Raw genomic sequence first — 15,730 nt, forward strand, 5'->3', positions numbered from 1 at the left:
GTAATACACGGAGGTTTTCCAGTTTAAATTTAAAATTTGAAATATCTGAATCCAGTCTGTTTGGATCAGAACCGTCACCCACAGAATGAAGTTCTCCGTCCTCATGTTCTGCCACCTGTGACGCAGTGTCTGACATGGCCCTAATATTATCAGCGCACTCTGTTCTCACCCCAGAGTGATCACGCTTACCTTTTAGTTCTGGTAATTTAGCCAAAACTTCAGTCATAACAGTAGCCATATCCTGTAATGTGATTTGTAATGGCCGCCCAGCTGTACTCGGCGCTACAATATCACGCACCTCCCTCTGAGCGGGAGATGTAGGTACTGACACGTGAGGCGAGTTAGTCGGCATAACTCTCCCCTCGTTGTTTGGTGAAATTTGTTCAATTTGTACAGATTGATTTTTATTTAAAGTAGCATCAATACAGTTAGTACATAAATTTCTATTGGGCTCCACTTTGGCATTGCAACAAATGACACAGGTATCATCCTCTGAATCAGACATGTTTAACACACTAGCAAATAAACTTGCAACTTGGAAATACAATTCAAATAGAATAATATTAAAACGTACTGTGCCTTTAAGAAGCACAGAAGATCTATGACAGTTAAAAATTAATAAATTGAAACAGTTATAGCCTCAATCCTTGTAAACAACACAACTTTAGCAAAGGTTTAATCCCATTAGCAAAGATAACAATTTCTGAAAGCAGGAAACAAATTACAGAATAAAAGTTTTTATTTCAGTCAAACTATAATTCTCACAGCTCTGCTGAGAGAAATTACCTCCCTCAAAATAAGTTTTGAAGACCCCTGAGCTCTGTAGAGATGAACCGGATCATGCAGGGAATACAATGAGTTGCTGACTGAAATATTTGATGCATAGTAAAAGCGCCCCTCCCCCACACACACAGCAGTGAGGGAGAACAGAAACTGACAGAAAAAACAGATTTAAGCAACTGCCAAGTGGAAAAATAGTGCCCAAACATTTATTCACACAGTACCTCAGCAAATGAAAACGATTTTACATTCCAGCAAAAACGTTAAACATAATCTCTAGTTATTAAACAGCTTTATGTCTTTCTTACAGTGTAATTCTAGTGAAGTACCATTCTCCCAGAATACTGAAGTGTAAAGTATACATACATGACATTATATCGGTATGGCAGGATTTTCTCATCAATTCCATTGTCAGAAAATAAAAACTGCTACATACCTCTATGCAGATTCATCTGCCCGCTGTCCCCTGATCTGAAGTTTACCTCACTCCTCAGATGGCCGAGAACAGCAATATGATCTTAACTACTCCGGCTAAAATCATAGCAAAACTCTGGTAGATTCTTCCTCAAACTCTGCCAGAGAGGTAATAACACACTCCGGTGCTATTTTAAAATAACAAACTTTTGATTGAAGATATAAAACTAAGTATAATCACCATAGTCCTCTCACACGACCTATCTAGTTGCTGGGTGCAAGAGAATGACTGGGAGTGACGTAGAGGGGAGGAGCTATATGCAGCTCTGCTGGGTGAATCCTCTTGCACTTCCTGTAGGGGAGCAGTTAATATCCCAGAAGTAATGATGACCCGTGGACTGATCACACTTAACAGAAGAAAGCAAGGTTTTTATTTTATTAAAAATGACATTAACAATTTTTGGAATGGAAAGTAGGAATTAAAGGTTTTGTATATTTAGTTTTCAACTGATCATATATTTGTATCCCTTTCATTCAATGTTAGGCTTGAGTGTACTGAAAACGAAACCCATTTTTTTGTTTTAAGATTCAGATAGAGCACTAGTTTTCAAACCTGCCCTCAGGCCTTCCAAACAGGCCACATATTGAGGATATCTGAACAGACGCACAGGTGAAATAATCAGCTAATTATTAACCATGGTTATTTTATCTGCTCTCATTCAAGATTATCCAGAAAACCTGGACTGTTGGGGAGGCCTGAAGACAGGTTTGAAAAAAAGTGAGAGCATGCAATGTTAAAGGGACAGTCAAGTCCAAAAAAAAATTTCATGATTTAAATAGGGCATGCAATTTTAAACAACTTCCCAATTTACTTTTATCACCAATTTTGCTTTGTTCTCTTGTTATTCTTAGTTGAAAGCTAAACCTAGGAGGTTCATATGCTAATTTCTTAGACCTTGAAGACTGCCTCTAATCTGAATACATTTTGACCACTAGAGGGCATTAGTTCACATGTTTCATATAGATAACATTGAGCTCATGCACGTAAAGTGACCTAGGAGTGAGCACTGATTGGCTAAACTGCATGTCTGTCAAAAGAACTGAAATAAGGGGGCAGTCAGCAGAGGCTTAGATACAAGATAATTACAGAGGTAAAACATGTATTATAACCGTGTTGGATATGCAAAACTGGGGAATGGGTAATAAAGGGATTATCTTTATTTTTAAACAAGAATTCTGGTGTTAACAGTCCCTTTAACCCTTTCAGTGCTAATGACGGCTCTGAGCCGTCACAGAGTTTCTCACTCTGGTGCTAATGACGGCTCAGAGCCGTCATGAGCACTCTCCCACCTTGAGGGAGATCTGGGGGCTCCTTGCTGCACCTACCCCGGCTATAGTGCCTGTAGAGTGACAGGCATCGCCGGGGCTTCACGTGATGCGCGGTGACGTCACGCGCAATTACGTGATGACGTCACCGCGCAACTTTATTTATACTTAATGTTAAGTATAGGAGGAGGGGGCATGCTGCTTAGAAGCCTGTATCTCAGGCATCTAAGCAGCTACAGACCCCCAAGACCCATTGTTGGAAAGGTAATCGCTGTAAAAAAAAAAAAAAAAAAAGTTTTCAAAAATTGCAAAAAAAAAAAAAATATATATATTAGCACCCAGGTGGGAAATGGCTTAGCAGCCAAAGGGTTAAAGAGACAGTCAAGTCAAAAAAAAAATTGGGAATGTAATTTTAAACAACTTTCCAATTTACTTTTATCACAAATTTTGCCTTGTTCTCTTGGTATTCTTAGTTGAAAGCTAAACCTAGGGAGGTTCATATGCTAGTTTCTTAGACCTTGAAGACTGCCTCTAATCTGAATGCATTTAGACCACTAGAGGGCATTAGTTCATGTGTTTCATATAGATAACATTGAGCACATGCACGTGAAGTTACCCTGGAGTGAGCACCGATTGGCTAAAATGCAAATCTTTCAAAAGAACTGAAATAAGGGGGCAGTTTGAAGAAGCATAGATACAAGGTAATCACAGAGGTAAAAAGAGTATTTCTATAACAGTGTTTATACAAAACCTGGGAATGGGTAATAAAATGATTATCTTTCTTTTTAAAAGAACAAAAATTCTGGTGTTGACTGTCCCTTTAAAAAAGGTAATTTTCTAATTTACTCCTATTATCAATTTTCTTCGTTCTCTAGGTTTCTTTATTTGAAAAGCAGGAATATAAACTTAGGAGTTGGCCCAATTTTAGTTCAGCACGCTTTGTAGCGCTTGGTGAGTGGTTAAAGAATTCTGTCCTCGGTCCCCTTCTCTTCTCAATCTACACGTCCTCATTTGGTTCCTTAATAAAGTCCCACTATTATTTGTATGCCAACGATACCCAAATCTACCCCTCTGCACCAGAACTATCTCCTTCCTTGCTAACCTGTGTCACTAACTGTCTCTCTCATATCTCATCTTGGATGTCCTCTCACTACCTCAAGCTAAATCTCTCCAAAACCGAGCTCCTTATTTTCCACCCTTCTTCCAAACTCTCCACCCCCCATGTCTCTATAATTGTTGATAACTCCATCATTACCCCAACCTCACATGCCCAATGTCTTGGGGTCACACTTGATCTTTCTTTCACTCCTCACATTCAGTCCTTGGCTAAAGCCTGCCACTTCCACCTTAAAAACCATTGCTAAAATCAGACATTTCCTTACACAAGACACAACTAAGATTTTAATCCATTCTCTCATCCTTTCCCGCCTCGACTACTGCAACTCCATCATCTCTGGTCTCCATAGCTGCCGCCTAGCTCCTTTACATTCCATAATGAATGCCTCTGCCAGGCTCATCTTCCTTACACGTCGCTCTTCATCTGCTGCACCTCTCTGCCAATCCCTTCACTGGCTTCCTCTTGCCTTCAGGATTAAATACAAAATTCTCACCGACACACAAAGCCCTCAATTGCATTGCTTCTCCCCTACATCTCAGACCTTGTCTCGACTCCAGATACTCTCTCTGCCGACCCCTTTGCTCCGCTCATGATCTCCTACTCTGCTCCTCTCTTGTTACCTCCTCACATTCCCGTTTACAAGATTTCTCCAGACTGGCTCCCATCTTATGGAACTCTCTGCCTCGCTCCACAAGACTCTCCCCTAGTTTTAAAAGCTTCAAGTGCTCCCTGAAGAGACTACTATTCAGGGATGCATACAACCTACACTAACCTTCCTATCTCCAATGCTATCCCCTTAAACCCCATAGCATATAAGCCTATGAGCCCAGCTGTTTGTAGTCCACCTTCATAAGAGCCAACTACAACAGTTCAACTCTCGGCAGGACCCTCTACCCATTTGATCCCTGTAATTGTTTTTTATGTACCACCTATGTTCATAGTGCTGTGGAACCTGTTAGTGCTCTACAAATACCTGATAATAAAAGAAGAAAAATTGATAATAGGAGTAAATTAGAAGTTACTTAAAATTGCTGCTCTGTCTGAATCATGAAAGAAAAAAAATTGGATTTCATAACCCTTTAATTTGAATAAGAAAAAAAGCATTGTGTGGCCACACTGTAGCCCTGGGTTTGACAGACAAGCCTCCTGTTATAAACAAATACATATGCAAATCTATGGCAATATGGGTATCATTATTTACGTTGACTGCTACTTTATGCAGCTTAAACTGCTAAACAGCAAACAAATGCCACATGAATCGATACAAAACACATAATGTAAGTGCTGTAAGGTCTTACATTTTAGTCAGGCACCAGTCTGTTAGTTTGTCTACATTCTTAAAATTCCTCCTAGGTGTAAACAATGTGAAATGCTGTCTTAAAGTGAAGGTCCATTTTGGTGAATTAGTGCCCGGTTTTTAATAAACCTATTAAAAACAAGGGCACTTTAACTCAACAAAATTGACATTTCACCGTTTTCTTCAAAAACTTACCTTTTAATCCTGGCAGCCGCTCCAGCACTTCCTCCGCCCGTCGCAAGCCGTCTTTGCAGGTCCAAAATGACGAATCCGGTTTCCTCCAATCACAGCGTTGCATCAGGCCAAGATTCCCCCGGGGGGGAAGCTGCAATTGGAGGAAGCCTGATTCGTCATTTCTGACATCTGCAGAAGCTTCCAACGGCCGGGGGAATTGCTGGAGCGGCAGTCAGGATTAAAAGATACGTTTTTGAAGAAAACAGTGAAATGTCAATTTTGATGAATTAAAGTGCCCTTGTTTTTAATAAGTTTATTAAAAACCGGGCACTAATTCATCAAGATGGACCTTCACTTTAAAGGGACACACAATTAAAAATTAAACTTTCCTTTTTACTTCTATTACCTAATTTACATTGCTCTCTTTGTATCCTTTCTTGAAAAGCATACCAAGACAGGCTCAGAAGCAGTAATACACTACTGGGAGCTAGCTGCACATATGTATCTTGTTATTGGCTCACCAGATTTGTTCAGCAAACTCACAGTACTGCCTTGGTGCTCCTTTAACAAAGGAAGCCAAAATAATTAAGTCAATTTAATAACAGGAGTAAAATGGAAAGCTGTTATTAAAAATGTTATGTTCTATCTAAATCATGAAAGGAAAGTTTTGGGTTTCATGTCCCAAAAATGGGTCAGAAATAGTCGTCCTGCGATCATCTTTAGAATGCATTGTGAGTGCTGTAAATGAGAGTTTCAATTGCTGGTAAATAATACATAGCCTTTATATTTCACTATTTGTATGTATACAAATAGGGAACTTAGTCAGCCACACTTTCAACTTCAAATCATGCTTTTCAACCCCATGGCAGCCAAGAGCTACAATTACATTGCTTTCCTGGAAGCCAACAAGGTAATTAGAACATCTTGCAATATACAAGCCAGCCAGGTGGCATTATGACGTAAACGGATAGGGATAGTATAATACTCTGCAATATAACAACATGTTCTATTATTTATTATCAATTTTTCTTTCGTTCTCTTTCTATCTTTATTTGAAAAAGGAAGACTGCAAGCTTAGGAGCTGGCCCATTTTTGGTTAAGCACCTGGGTAGTGTTTGCTGATTGGTGGCCACATGTAGACACCAATCAGCAAACGCTACCCATGTGTTGAACCAAAAATGGGCCGGCTCCTAAGATTACATTCTTGCTATTTCAAATAAAGATACTAAGAGAACGAAGAAAAAAATTATAACAGGAGTAAATTATAATGTTGCATGTACATTACTGTTATGCATTGTTGCTTGTACATAACTGTATTTTTTATTTTACTTAGCTTGTACATGATCCATTACTTCCTGTCACAGACCCACAAATGAGCTGGGGGTCTCTACAGAAAGGCAAATCTAGTATGATGTCATAAATCTGCTTGAGTAACTTGAGCTGACTTACTGTTCAGTGAAGAGAAACAGAAAGTCAGATTCTTGCCAATGCTCAGAAGAGGCAGAACCCGATTTATCTTATCTACTACACTGAAAATTTCCAAGTGCTCAATTTGCAATAAAACAAGTTGTTTGCTTTTAAAACACACCTATTTCTTTTAATGTTTACTTTGATTCAACACATTTGTTTACTAAAGAAGAACTATTTGATATCCCTTTAATATTGTCTTAAATGTCAGCCGGGTGGTATGACCATTAAAAAGCTCCTAGGGGGATTACTTATAATCTGGCACCAACAAACACTACTATAACTTTCACAATCAGATAATAAAGTGACAGGAATTGTAAAAAACATTTTGTTCTGCGACTATTTTGCTATATATATATATATATATATATATATATATATATATATATATATATATATATATATATATATATATATATATGGTACACATTATATTAGTTTTTGTATTTGCAGGTAGCATCAGGAAAGATTAAGAAAGAGCATGCACTTTTATATAAATTTTCCAATGTTCATCTTATCCAATTTGATTTATTCTTTGGTATAATTTGCTGAAACACACACCTAGGTATTTTCAGGAACAGAAATGCACTGCTGGAAGCCAGCGGCTGAATGGTGGCTACAGATATGGGCTTCTGATGTCTTCAGCTAGCTCCCAGTAGTTGCTCCTTTAACAAAAGGATACCAAGAGAATTAAGCAAATTTGATAACAAAAGTAAATTGCAAAGTTGTTTAAAACTGTATGCTCTGATTCATATAAGAAACATATTGGGGTACAATGTCCCTTTAAATGTTCTGTCCATAGGTTTTGCCCATACCAGAAACTAGTGCACAAATTAATATTTAACAGTTTCAAACATTATCGATACATAAATCTATGGAAATTGATGCAAGCGTAAAAGTATCAAAATTGTTAACACTGTTCTCAGTTGTATGCTAGCTCCTATAAATCTAAAGACTATGTAGTTGAAGGGACTTTGCACACTAATAAATTGTTACCCTCTTTTTTTTTTTTTTTTTTGAGGAAAAAATAAAATTGTATACAGATCAAACCAAGTTAACAGTACAGCAGTCATTTGATGAGCAAAGATAGTAATAATCCTCATTTTTCAGCCCCTAAAAACGTTAATATAGGCCACTCTTGGACCATGTCTGATTTAATAAAAGTCCAGGGGTTTATGCTAGAATAAAACATAAATGAAAATAAGAAAACAGAATGCATCTGAGATAAGGTAGTAAAACGATACATATCTTTAGGTAAAATAGATGCCTAGACCAGAGTTGTTAACACAACTCACACTTCAATAAACGAGAGGTGCATATAAACATATAGCGCTGAAATGTAAACAACCAGAAGTCAGTGACTATTTCCCCATAATATTCTATGTTTTGAATAATTTAGTTGGCAATACTTATATACACTAAAGAAGGTGTTGTGCGCCACATCTGAGACAAGGGTTTATGGGCTGTTTCTTGGCGGGCTAAGTCTAAGCATATCACTACTTGAAGTACGCTGCCGATATGCAACTCCCTCTATTCCATACATGTGATTAGTAACTGAGATCACCTTCACAGCCCCGGCCGTGGGCCGCCAAAGGGAACCAGCAGTGTTCTCTTTTCTCTCAGAAGCTAAAGCTTCGTGTTGTAGGTGAGGTCCCTTTTTGTTTGTAAAATAAAGTCCCTTCAGGGACCGCCCTTGCCCCCATGGGAATCCATCAAGAATATATAAGGGTAGTAGCTACAATACAGTGCCTTCTAGTGGCCCATAATATAGATGTAGTGTCCTAGTATATTTGAACTAATTCTGTGTCTCACAATGCTAGTATATGTAGCCATATAATACAGAGCATTAAGGGGAACTAATATGTAAACAATCTCTTATACAATACATGCATACTGGCTTTTTAAATAGAAATTCCAGCAAACACATAAACATTAAAAACCAACTTGATTACATTTTTTACCAACTTCACCAAGCAATACTTGTCGGCACTGAATTATCGCTTAAGGATGACTTTACCTCCCTCATATTTTAACAGCCGGGTTAAAGCAACTTCAGCATCCCTAAGAACAGTATTTGATAAATCATGGTTACATCTATTCATTTGAATATGGTGTCCTATATCTAAATAGTCACAACAAGTTGCAATGAGATATATGTGTTGCATAGGACCAGGCAATGCAGTGGGGGTTCCTTGACAAGGTAAAAAGTCTGGGGTGCCATCTGGAGTGATGTTTTGGAGCGAGGAACATGCTTTCTCTGGATTCGTACCCCCAAAGCGGCCCCCCTCTAGCCCCCGACACGGTCGCCCCAGGTTGAAGTTCTGTCTTTCCTGCAGGAGTAGTCTTGGAGTTCCGGTGTTACCTTGCTTCCGTTGCTTGAAAAGGCTAGTTCCCTACTCGCCATGACGAGCGTGTAATTTAGAGGAGTCGGTGTCTATCTGCTGGTTGTGTTGTGAAATAGGCTCCATTTTGGATTGATCAGCAGAATATTCCCTCCTTGGGGAGTTTAGTGACGTGCTGGGGTGCCTCATTGTTATTCAACCAGAACGCTGGCTCTACCACTGCGTGGTCGTCGTTAGGCTGTAACTGAGCAGGTATCATTGCGATCTTGTTTGTTACTTGTATGGGTATTCTGAACATAGGTGCACAAGGCTGGTCCATATCGTCATGCTGTATAGCTGAAGCGGCTTTGTATATGAAAGAGTGTTGGGTCAGTGGGTCTTCAGACATGATCTCTGGTACCTTATTTATAAGGAGTTGCAGTTCACTGTGGGAAGGTGTTTTATCTACTAGTGCATGTATCATGGCTACTAGTTTAGCAAAGCAAGAGTCCATTTTATCGAGAAGAGCCTTGGGCCACGTGGTAGCAATTGTATTTAACCTGCTTCTCTGTGGTGCGTGTTTCTCGTGCATAAATATATATCCTCTTTGAGTGGCGATAGGTGCTGTGTGAGATCTGAGGTGATATTTTACTTGAAGTGTTCAATCAGCAAATCACCCCAGTCACCTGGGGGGGGAGGGACCGCTGCCTGCAAGTTTTGCCACCGCTGCAGGCCTCAATTGTCCAGTTTCGGCCCAAGGGTCATTAACACAGCAGGGTAGAAAGAATGAAGTACAGTATACCTCATTTTGAAGAGTGCTGTAAATTTTGAGCTATAATCGGCGGATTATTATCTCCTCGCCCAGAGCTCCAGAAACATGCAACCACTCAGAGCTACTGCTTGGACACGCCCCCCGCTACCCTCTTTTTTTTTTATTCCCATAAAGCACAGAATGCTTCCTAATGATGTATTCAGCCTCATGCACAATTGTTTAACAAAAAGTAATAACATATAGGATAGCATTTAATTTTACCAAACATTTTACCCTTAAGGGGAGGCACTAGATTTCTAATGGAAGCCACATGCACTCTTCCAACACCAAATGTTTATCTGGAGGGACAATAATTCCCCTCAATAATGAAGATATATGAGCTTGGCTAAATGAGTTTAGATGAGAATGGAGATTTTAAATCCTAAACTAGACATTACAATAAAGACAAGAAGTTATGGATTTCATTTAGAGGGATATTAAATGCCAACATTTTATTTTGTGATTTAGATACAATTTTAAAAATCTCTCCAATTTACTTCTATTATGAAATTTGTTTGTTCCCGTGGTAATTTTGTGTTCAAGAGAAACGTAGTGGACCTATTCAACAGAGAGCCCTGGTGCAAAAAAATGTCCCCGGTAACTCAGTAGTAAGCAATAGTAATAATATACATGCTGTTCTGTATAATGATTTTGAAGATAGATAGATAGATAGATATAGATAGATAGATAGATAGATAGATGAACCTGGACTAATAAAAGGCTGCCCTGCATTAGAATTGTAAATATTCTGCACACGCATATATGGACTGACTGATATGGGGCCCCCCAGCACTTGGGCCCTGGTGCCACCGCCCCTGCTGCACCAATGGTAGTTCCGCCCCTATAGGTAGGTGTCAGGAGCACTATATGTCAGGAAATATTGCTGCCATCTTGTACTGTTGCAAATGAAAACTATTCTTTCAAAATTGTTGCCATATAGTGCTGTTGACACGTGGCCTCTCCTAAACTTTACTCAACAAAAGATACCACGAAAACAACGAAAAATTGGGTAAAGGTGTAGTTTAGCGTCCCATCCCAAATTCGGAAGGTACCACATCCCACTGAAGGGGGGGGGGGCATGCAACCTTCCCAGTGGTGGTTGCAGCGCCTGGGAACAACATTGGAACACAGCAATGCGGAGTCTAGGAACGATATTGTAAAATATGTTCCAACACCTGGCCAGGCGTCGCAACCGCCGCTGGGAACCTACCCCCGCCCCCCCCCCCCCCCATTTACCTTTCTGAAGTAATTCCCACAGTAAAGTGTACATTTCTGAAGTAATTCCCACGGTAGCAATATAACATGTTTAAGTAAATGTGGAGTTGATCGCTCTGTTCCAATATCGTTCCCAGGCGCCGCCACAGCTGCTGGGAACCTATCCAAGGTCCCCCCCCCCACGGCAGGATATGGTACCTTCCAAATTTGGGTCGCTAAACTACACCTTTACCAAAATTGATAATATAATAAATCAGAAAGTTCTTTAAAACTGCATTCTTTATCTTAATCATGAAAAAAAAAATGGGTTTTATATTTCTTTAACCCTTTGGCTGACAGAGATGGTTGCAATTTAGGGAGTTACAGGATTCCTTGAAATTGCATCTCTGTGCTGCAATTATTACTTTCAGGCAAGAAGTTAAACAGTTGCATGTCACTACAATTTACCTTGTTGCAGATACCCAGGAAGAGCTGCTTAGCATAAGCCATGTTTCGAGTGTCAATCTTAATATATCGCCTGCTCCCTAGTAGGGAAGCTCGGGGAGAAGCAGCACAGACTCGGGCAACCCCGGATACACACTTAAAAAGCCGGTTAACACCACTCATTGTTATTGTCAATGTCACCCTAATTAGCACACTAACTTCAGTAGCACTGACTAAAAATTAAAACGTCATCAAAGAAGGACGTGCCCAAAAGTGGGCAGATGGAAGTTTGCCCACAGAGGTGTAACGTTACCCTATTGGCTAAGCGAATCATTGATTGAAAGCATTAAGAGATCAAGCAGCCAATGAAAAATTGTAGGCTGTCGGTTAAAGCACTGATTGACAGTGTTAGTGGAGTTCACGGCCAATGACAAAGGTTTCTCGTCAGTAAAAGACGCGGTTAAATTTGATCGTTTGTAGGCAAAAGTGACATATGAGGTAATTATGAGATATTTGCTATTTAAAGTGATATATAATAAATAGAATTCAAACGCAGTTTCGTAGAATTCAAAAGATAAAAAACAGACATTCATTTGACAAAGTACCTCATATGACAATTATCTCTCTCAGACGAGCATTAAATACATTACTTCACATTTAAACAAGTTTTTAAATGAAAAAAACATGTAGCTGCAAAAATATTAGCAAGTGGCGTTCAAAGTTAAACGCAATATCGTGTGTCAACAAGATAAAGTATATTTTATGATGTAATTGAACGACAAGGAAGTTGGTTTCTTATTCAAGCTGTTTCTTATTCGTGAAATTCTGTTTCTTATTCATGGAAGTTGGTTTCTTATTCATTTTTTTTTTGTCAGACTGCTTTAAATTGACTTTAAAATAAAAATATAGGTTTTATATATATAATAATATGATTAATATAATGTAGTTACACAGAGGTGTAATCCCTTTATACAACAATTGAATATACAATCTTGAAAAAAGGGCATACGTTGGCACCAATACAAATATTACTATTTTGAATAAGTAACAGATATTTTCAAAGGGTTAATAACCATTGGGCCACTGATTTCACATGAATATATACAGGGTAGACCCCCCTCCATGCCATGCAATTGTTTTTAGCCTGGCCCAATGCTGTTTTTGGCACAGAAATTGATGCCAACCCTGGCATAGGTCACATAATTCTCATTTTTGAATACGTAACAGATATTTTCAAAGGGTTAATAACCATTGGGCCACTGATTTCACTATAAATATATACAGGGTAGATCCCCCTCCATGCCATGCAGTTGTTTATAGCCTGGCCCAATGGTGTTTTGGGCACAGAAATTGTTGCCAACACTGGCATAGGTGACACAATTCTCAATTTTGAATAAGTAACAGATATTTTCAAAAGGGTTAATAACCATTGGGCCACTGATTTCACTATGAATATATACAGGTTAGATCTCCCTCCATGACATGCAATTGTTTTTAGCCTGGCCCAATGGTGTTTTGGGCACAGAAATTGATGCCAACCCTAGCATAGGTGACATAATTCTCATTTTTGAATAAGTAACAGATATTTTCAAAGGGTTAATAATCATTGGGCCACTGATTTCACTATGAATATATACAGGGCAGATCCCCCTCCATGACATGCAATTGTTTTTAGCCTGGCCCAATGGTGTTTTGGGCACAGAAATTGATGCCAAGACTGGCATAGGTGCTCTAATTCTCATTTTTGAATAAGTAACAGATATTCTCGAAGGGTTAATAACCATTGGGCCACTGATTTCACTATGAATATATACAGGGTAGACCCCCCTCCATGCCATGCAATTGTTTTTAGCCTGGTCCAATTGTGTTTTTGGCACAGAAATTGATGCCAAGACTGGCATAGGTGCTCTAATTCTCATTTTTGAATAAGTAACAGATATTTTCAAAGGGTTAATAACCATTGGGCCACTGATTTCACTATGAATATATACAGGGTAGATCTCCCTCCATGCCATGTAATTGTTTTTAGCCTGGCCCAATGGTGTTTTTGGCACAGAAATTGATGCCAACCCTGGCATAGGTGACATAATTCTCATTTTTGAATAAGTAACAGATATTTTCAAAGGGTTAATAACCATTGGGCCACTGATTGCACTATAAATATATACAGGGTAGATCTCCCTTAATGACATGCAATTGTTTTTAGCCTGGCCCAATGTTGTTTGTGGCACCGAAATTGATGCCAACCCAGGCATAGGTGACATAATTCTCATTTTTTAATAAGTAACAGATATTTTCAAAGGGTTAATAACCATTGGGCCACTGATTTCACTATGAATATATACAACAAAAAAACAATTGGGCCAGGCTAAAAACAATTGCATGGCATGGAGGGGGCTCTTCCCTGTATATATTCATAGTGAAATATGTGGCCCAATGGTTATTAACCCTTTGAAAATATCTGTTACTTATTCAAAAATTAGAATTATGTCACCTACGCCAGGTTGGCATCAATTTCGGTGCCACAAACACCATTGGGCCAGGCTAAAAACAATTGCATGGCATGGAGGGGGATCTACCCTGTATATATTCACAGTGAAATCAGTGGCCCAATGGTTATTAACCCTTTGAAAATATCTGTTACTTATTCAAAAATGAGAATTATGTCACCTATACCAGTGTTGGCATCAATATCTGTGCCCAAAACAGCATTGGGCCAGGCTAAAAACAATTGCATGTCATGAAGGGAGATCTACCCTGTATATATTTATAGTGAAATCAGTGGCCCAATGGTTATTAACCCTTTGAAACTTTCTGTTACTTATTCAAAAATGAGAATTATGTCACCTATGCCAGTGTTGGCATCAATTTCTGTGCCCAAAACACCATTGGGCCAGGCTATAAACAATTGCATTGCATGGCATGGAGGGGGATCTACCCTGTATATATTCATAGTGAAATCAGTGGCTCAATGGTTATTAACCCTTTGAAAATATCTGTTACTTATTCAAAAATGAGAATGATGTCACCTATGCCAGGGTTGGCATCAATTTCTGTGCCAAAAAAAACAATTGGGCCAGGCTAAAAACAATTGCATGTCATGAAGGGAGATCTACCCTGTATATATTTATAGTGAAATCAGTGGCCCAATGGTTATTAACCCTTTGAAAATATCTGTTACTTATTCAAAAATGAGAATTATGTCACTTATGCCAGTGTTGGCAACAATTTCTGTGCCCAAAACACAATTTGGCCAGGCTAAAAACAATTGCATGGCATGGAGGGGGATCTACCCTGTATATTTTCATAGTGAAATCAGTGGCCCAATGGTTATTAACCCTTTGAAAATATCTGTTACTTTTTCAAAAATGAGAATGATGTCACCTATGCCTGGGTTGGCATCAATTTCGGTGCCACAAACACCATTGGGCCAGGCTAAAAACAATTGCATGTCATGAAGGGAGATCTACCCTGTATATATTTATAGTGAAATCAGTGGCCCAATGGTTATTAACCCTTTGAAAATATCTGTTACTTATTCAAAAATTAGAATTATGTCACCTATGCCAGTGTTGGCAACAATTTCTGTGCCCAAAACACAATTTGGCCAAGCTAAAAACAATTGCATGGCATGGAGGGGGATCTTCCCTGTATATATTCATAGTGAAATCTGTGGCCCAATGGTTATTAACCCTTTGAAAATATCTGTCACTTATTAAAAAATGAGAATTATGTCACCTATGCCTGGGTTGGCATCAATTTCGGTGCCACAAACACCATTGGGCCAGGCTAAAAACAATTGCATGTCATGAAGGGAGATCTACCCTGTATATATTTATAGTGAAATCAGTGGCCCAATGGTTATTAACCCTTTGAAAATATCTGTTACTTATTCAAAAATGAGAATTATGTCACCTATGCCAGGGTTGGCATCAATTTATGTGCCCAAAACACCATTGGGCCAGGCTAAAAACAATTGCATGCCATGAAGGGAGATCTAACCTGTATTTATTTATAGTGAAATCAGTGGCCCAATGGTTATTAACCCTTTGAAAATATATGTTACTTATTCAAAAATGAGAATTATGTCACCTATGCCAGGGTTGGCATCAATGTATGTGCCAAAAACACCATTGGGCCAGGCTAAAAACAATTGCATGGCATGGAGGGGGATCTACCCTGTATATATTCATAGTGAAATCAGTGGCCCAATGGTTATTAACCCTTTGAAAATATATGTTACTTATTCAAAAATTAGGATTAGAGCACTTATGCCAGGGTTGGCATCAATTTCTGTGCCAAAAACAGCATTGGGCCAGGCTAAAAGCAATTGCATGTCATGGAGGGGGATCTACCCTGTATATATTCATAGTGAAATCAGTGGC

The 15,730-nt window shown here is 38.9% G+C and overlaps 1 protein-coding gene across 1 annotated transcript in view; it reads right to left on the minus strand.

Annotated features, from left to right (window-relative positions):
- The window catches only part of ACAD9 (acyl-CoA dehydrogenase family member 9), an 816,466-nt gene extending 804,872 nt beyond the window's left edge, over positions 1-11,594 (minus strand). Inside the window, exon 1 of the mRNA XM_053721049.1 lies at positions 11,370-11,594. Within this exon, the coding sequence (XP_053577024.1) occupies positions 11,370-11,528 (159 nt within the window). The 5' untranslated portion in view covers positions 11,529-11,594. The remainder of the gene's footprint in view (positions 1-11,369) is intronic.
- Positions 11,595-15,730: the final 4,136 nt, after the last annotated feature.

Source organism: Bombina bombina, chromosome 7 (genome assembly GCF_027579735.1).
Source record: "Bombina bombina isolate aBomBom1 chromosome 7, aBomBom1.pri, whole genome shotgun sequence".
NCBI lineage: Eukaryota > Metazoa > Chordata > Amphibia > Anura > Bombinatoridae > Bombina > Bombina bombina.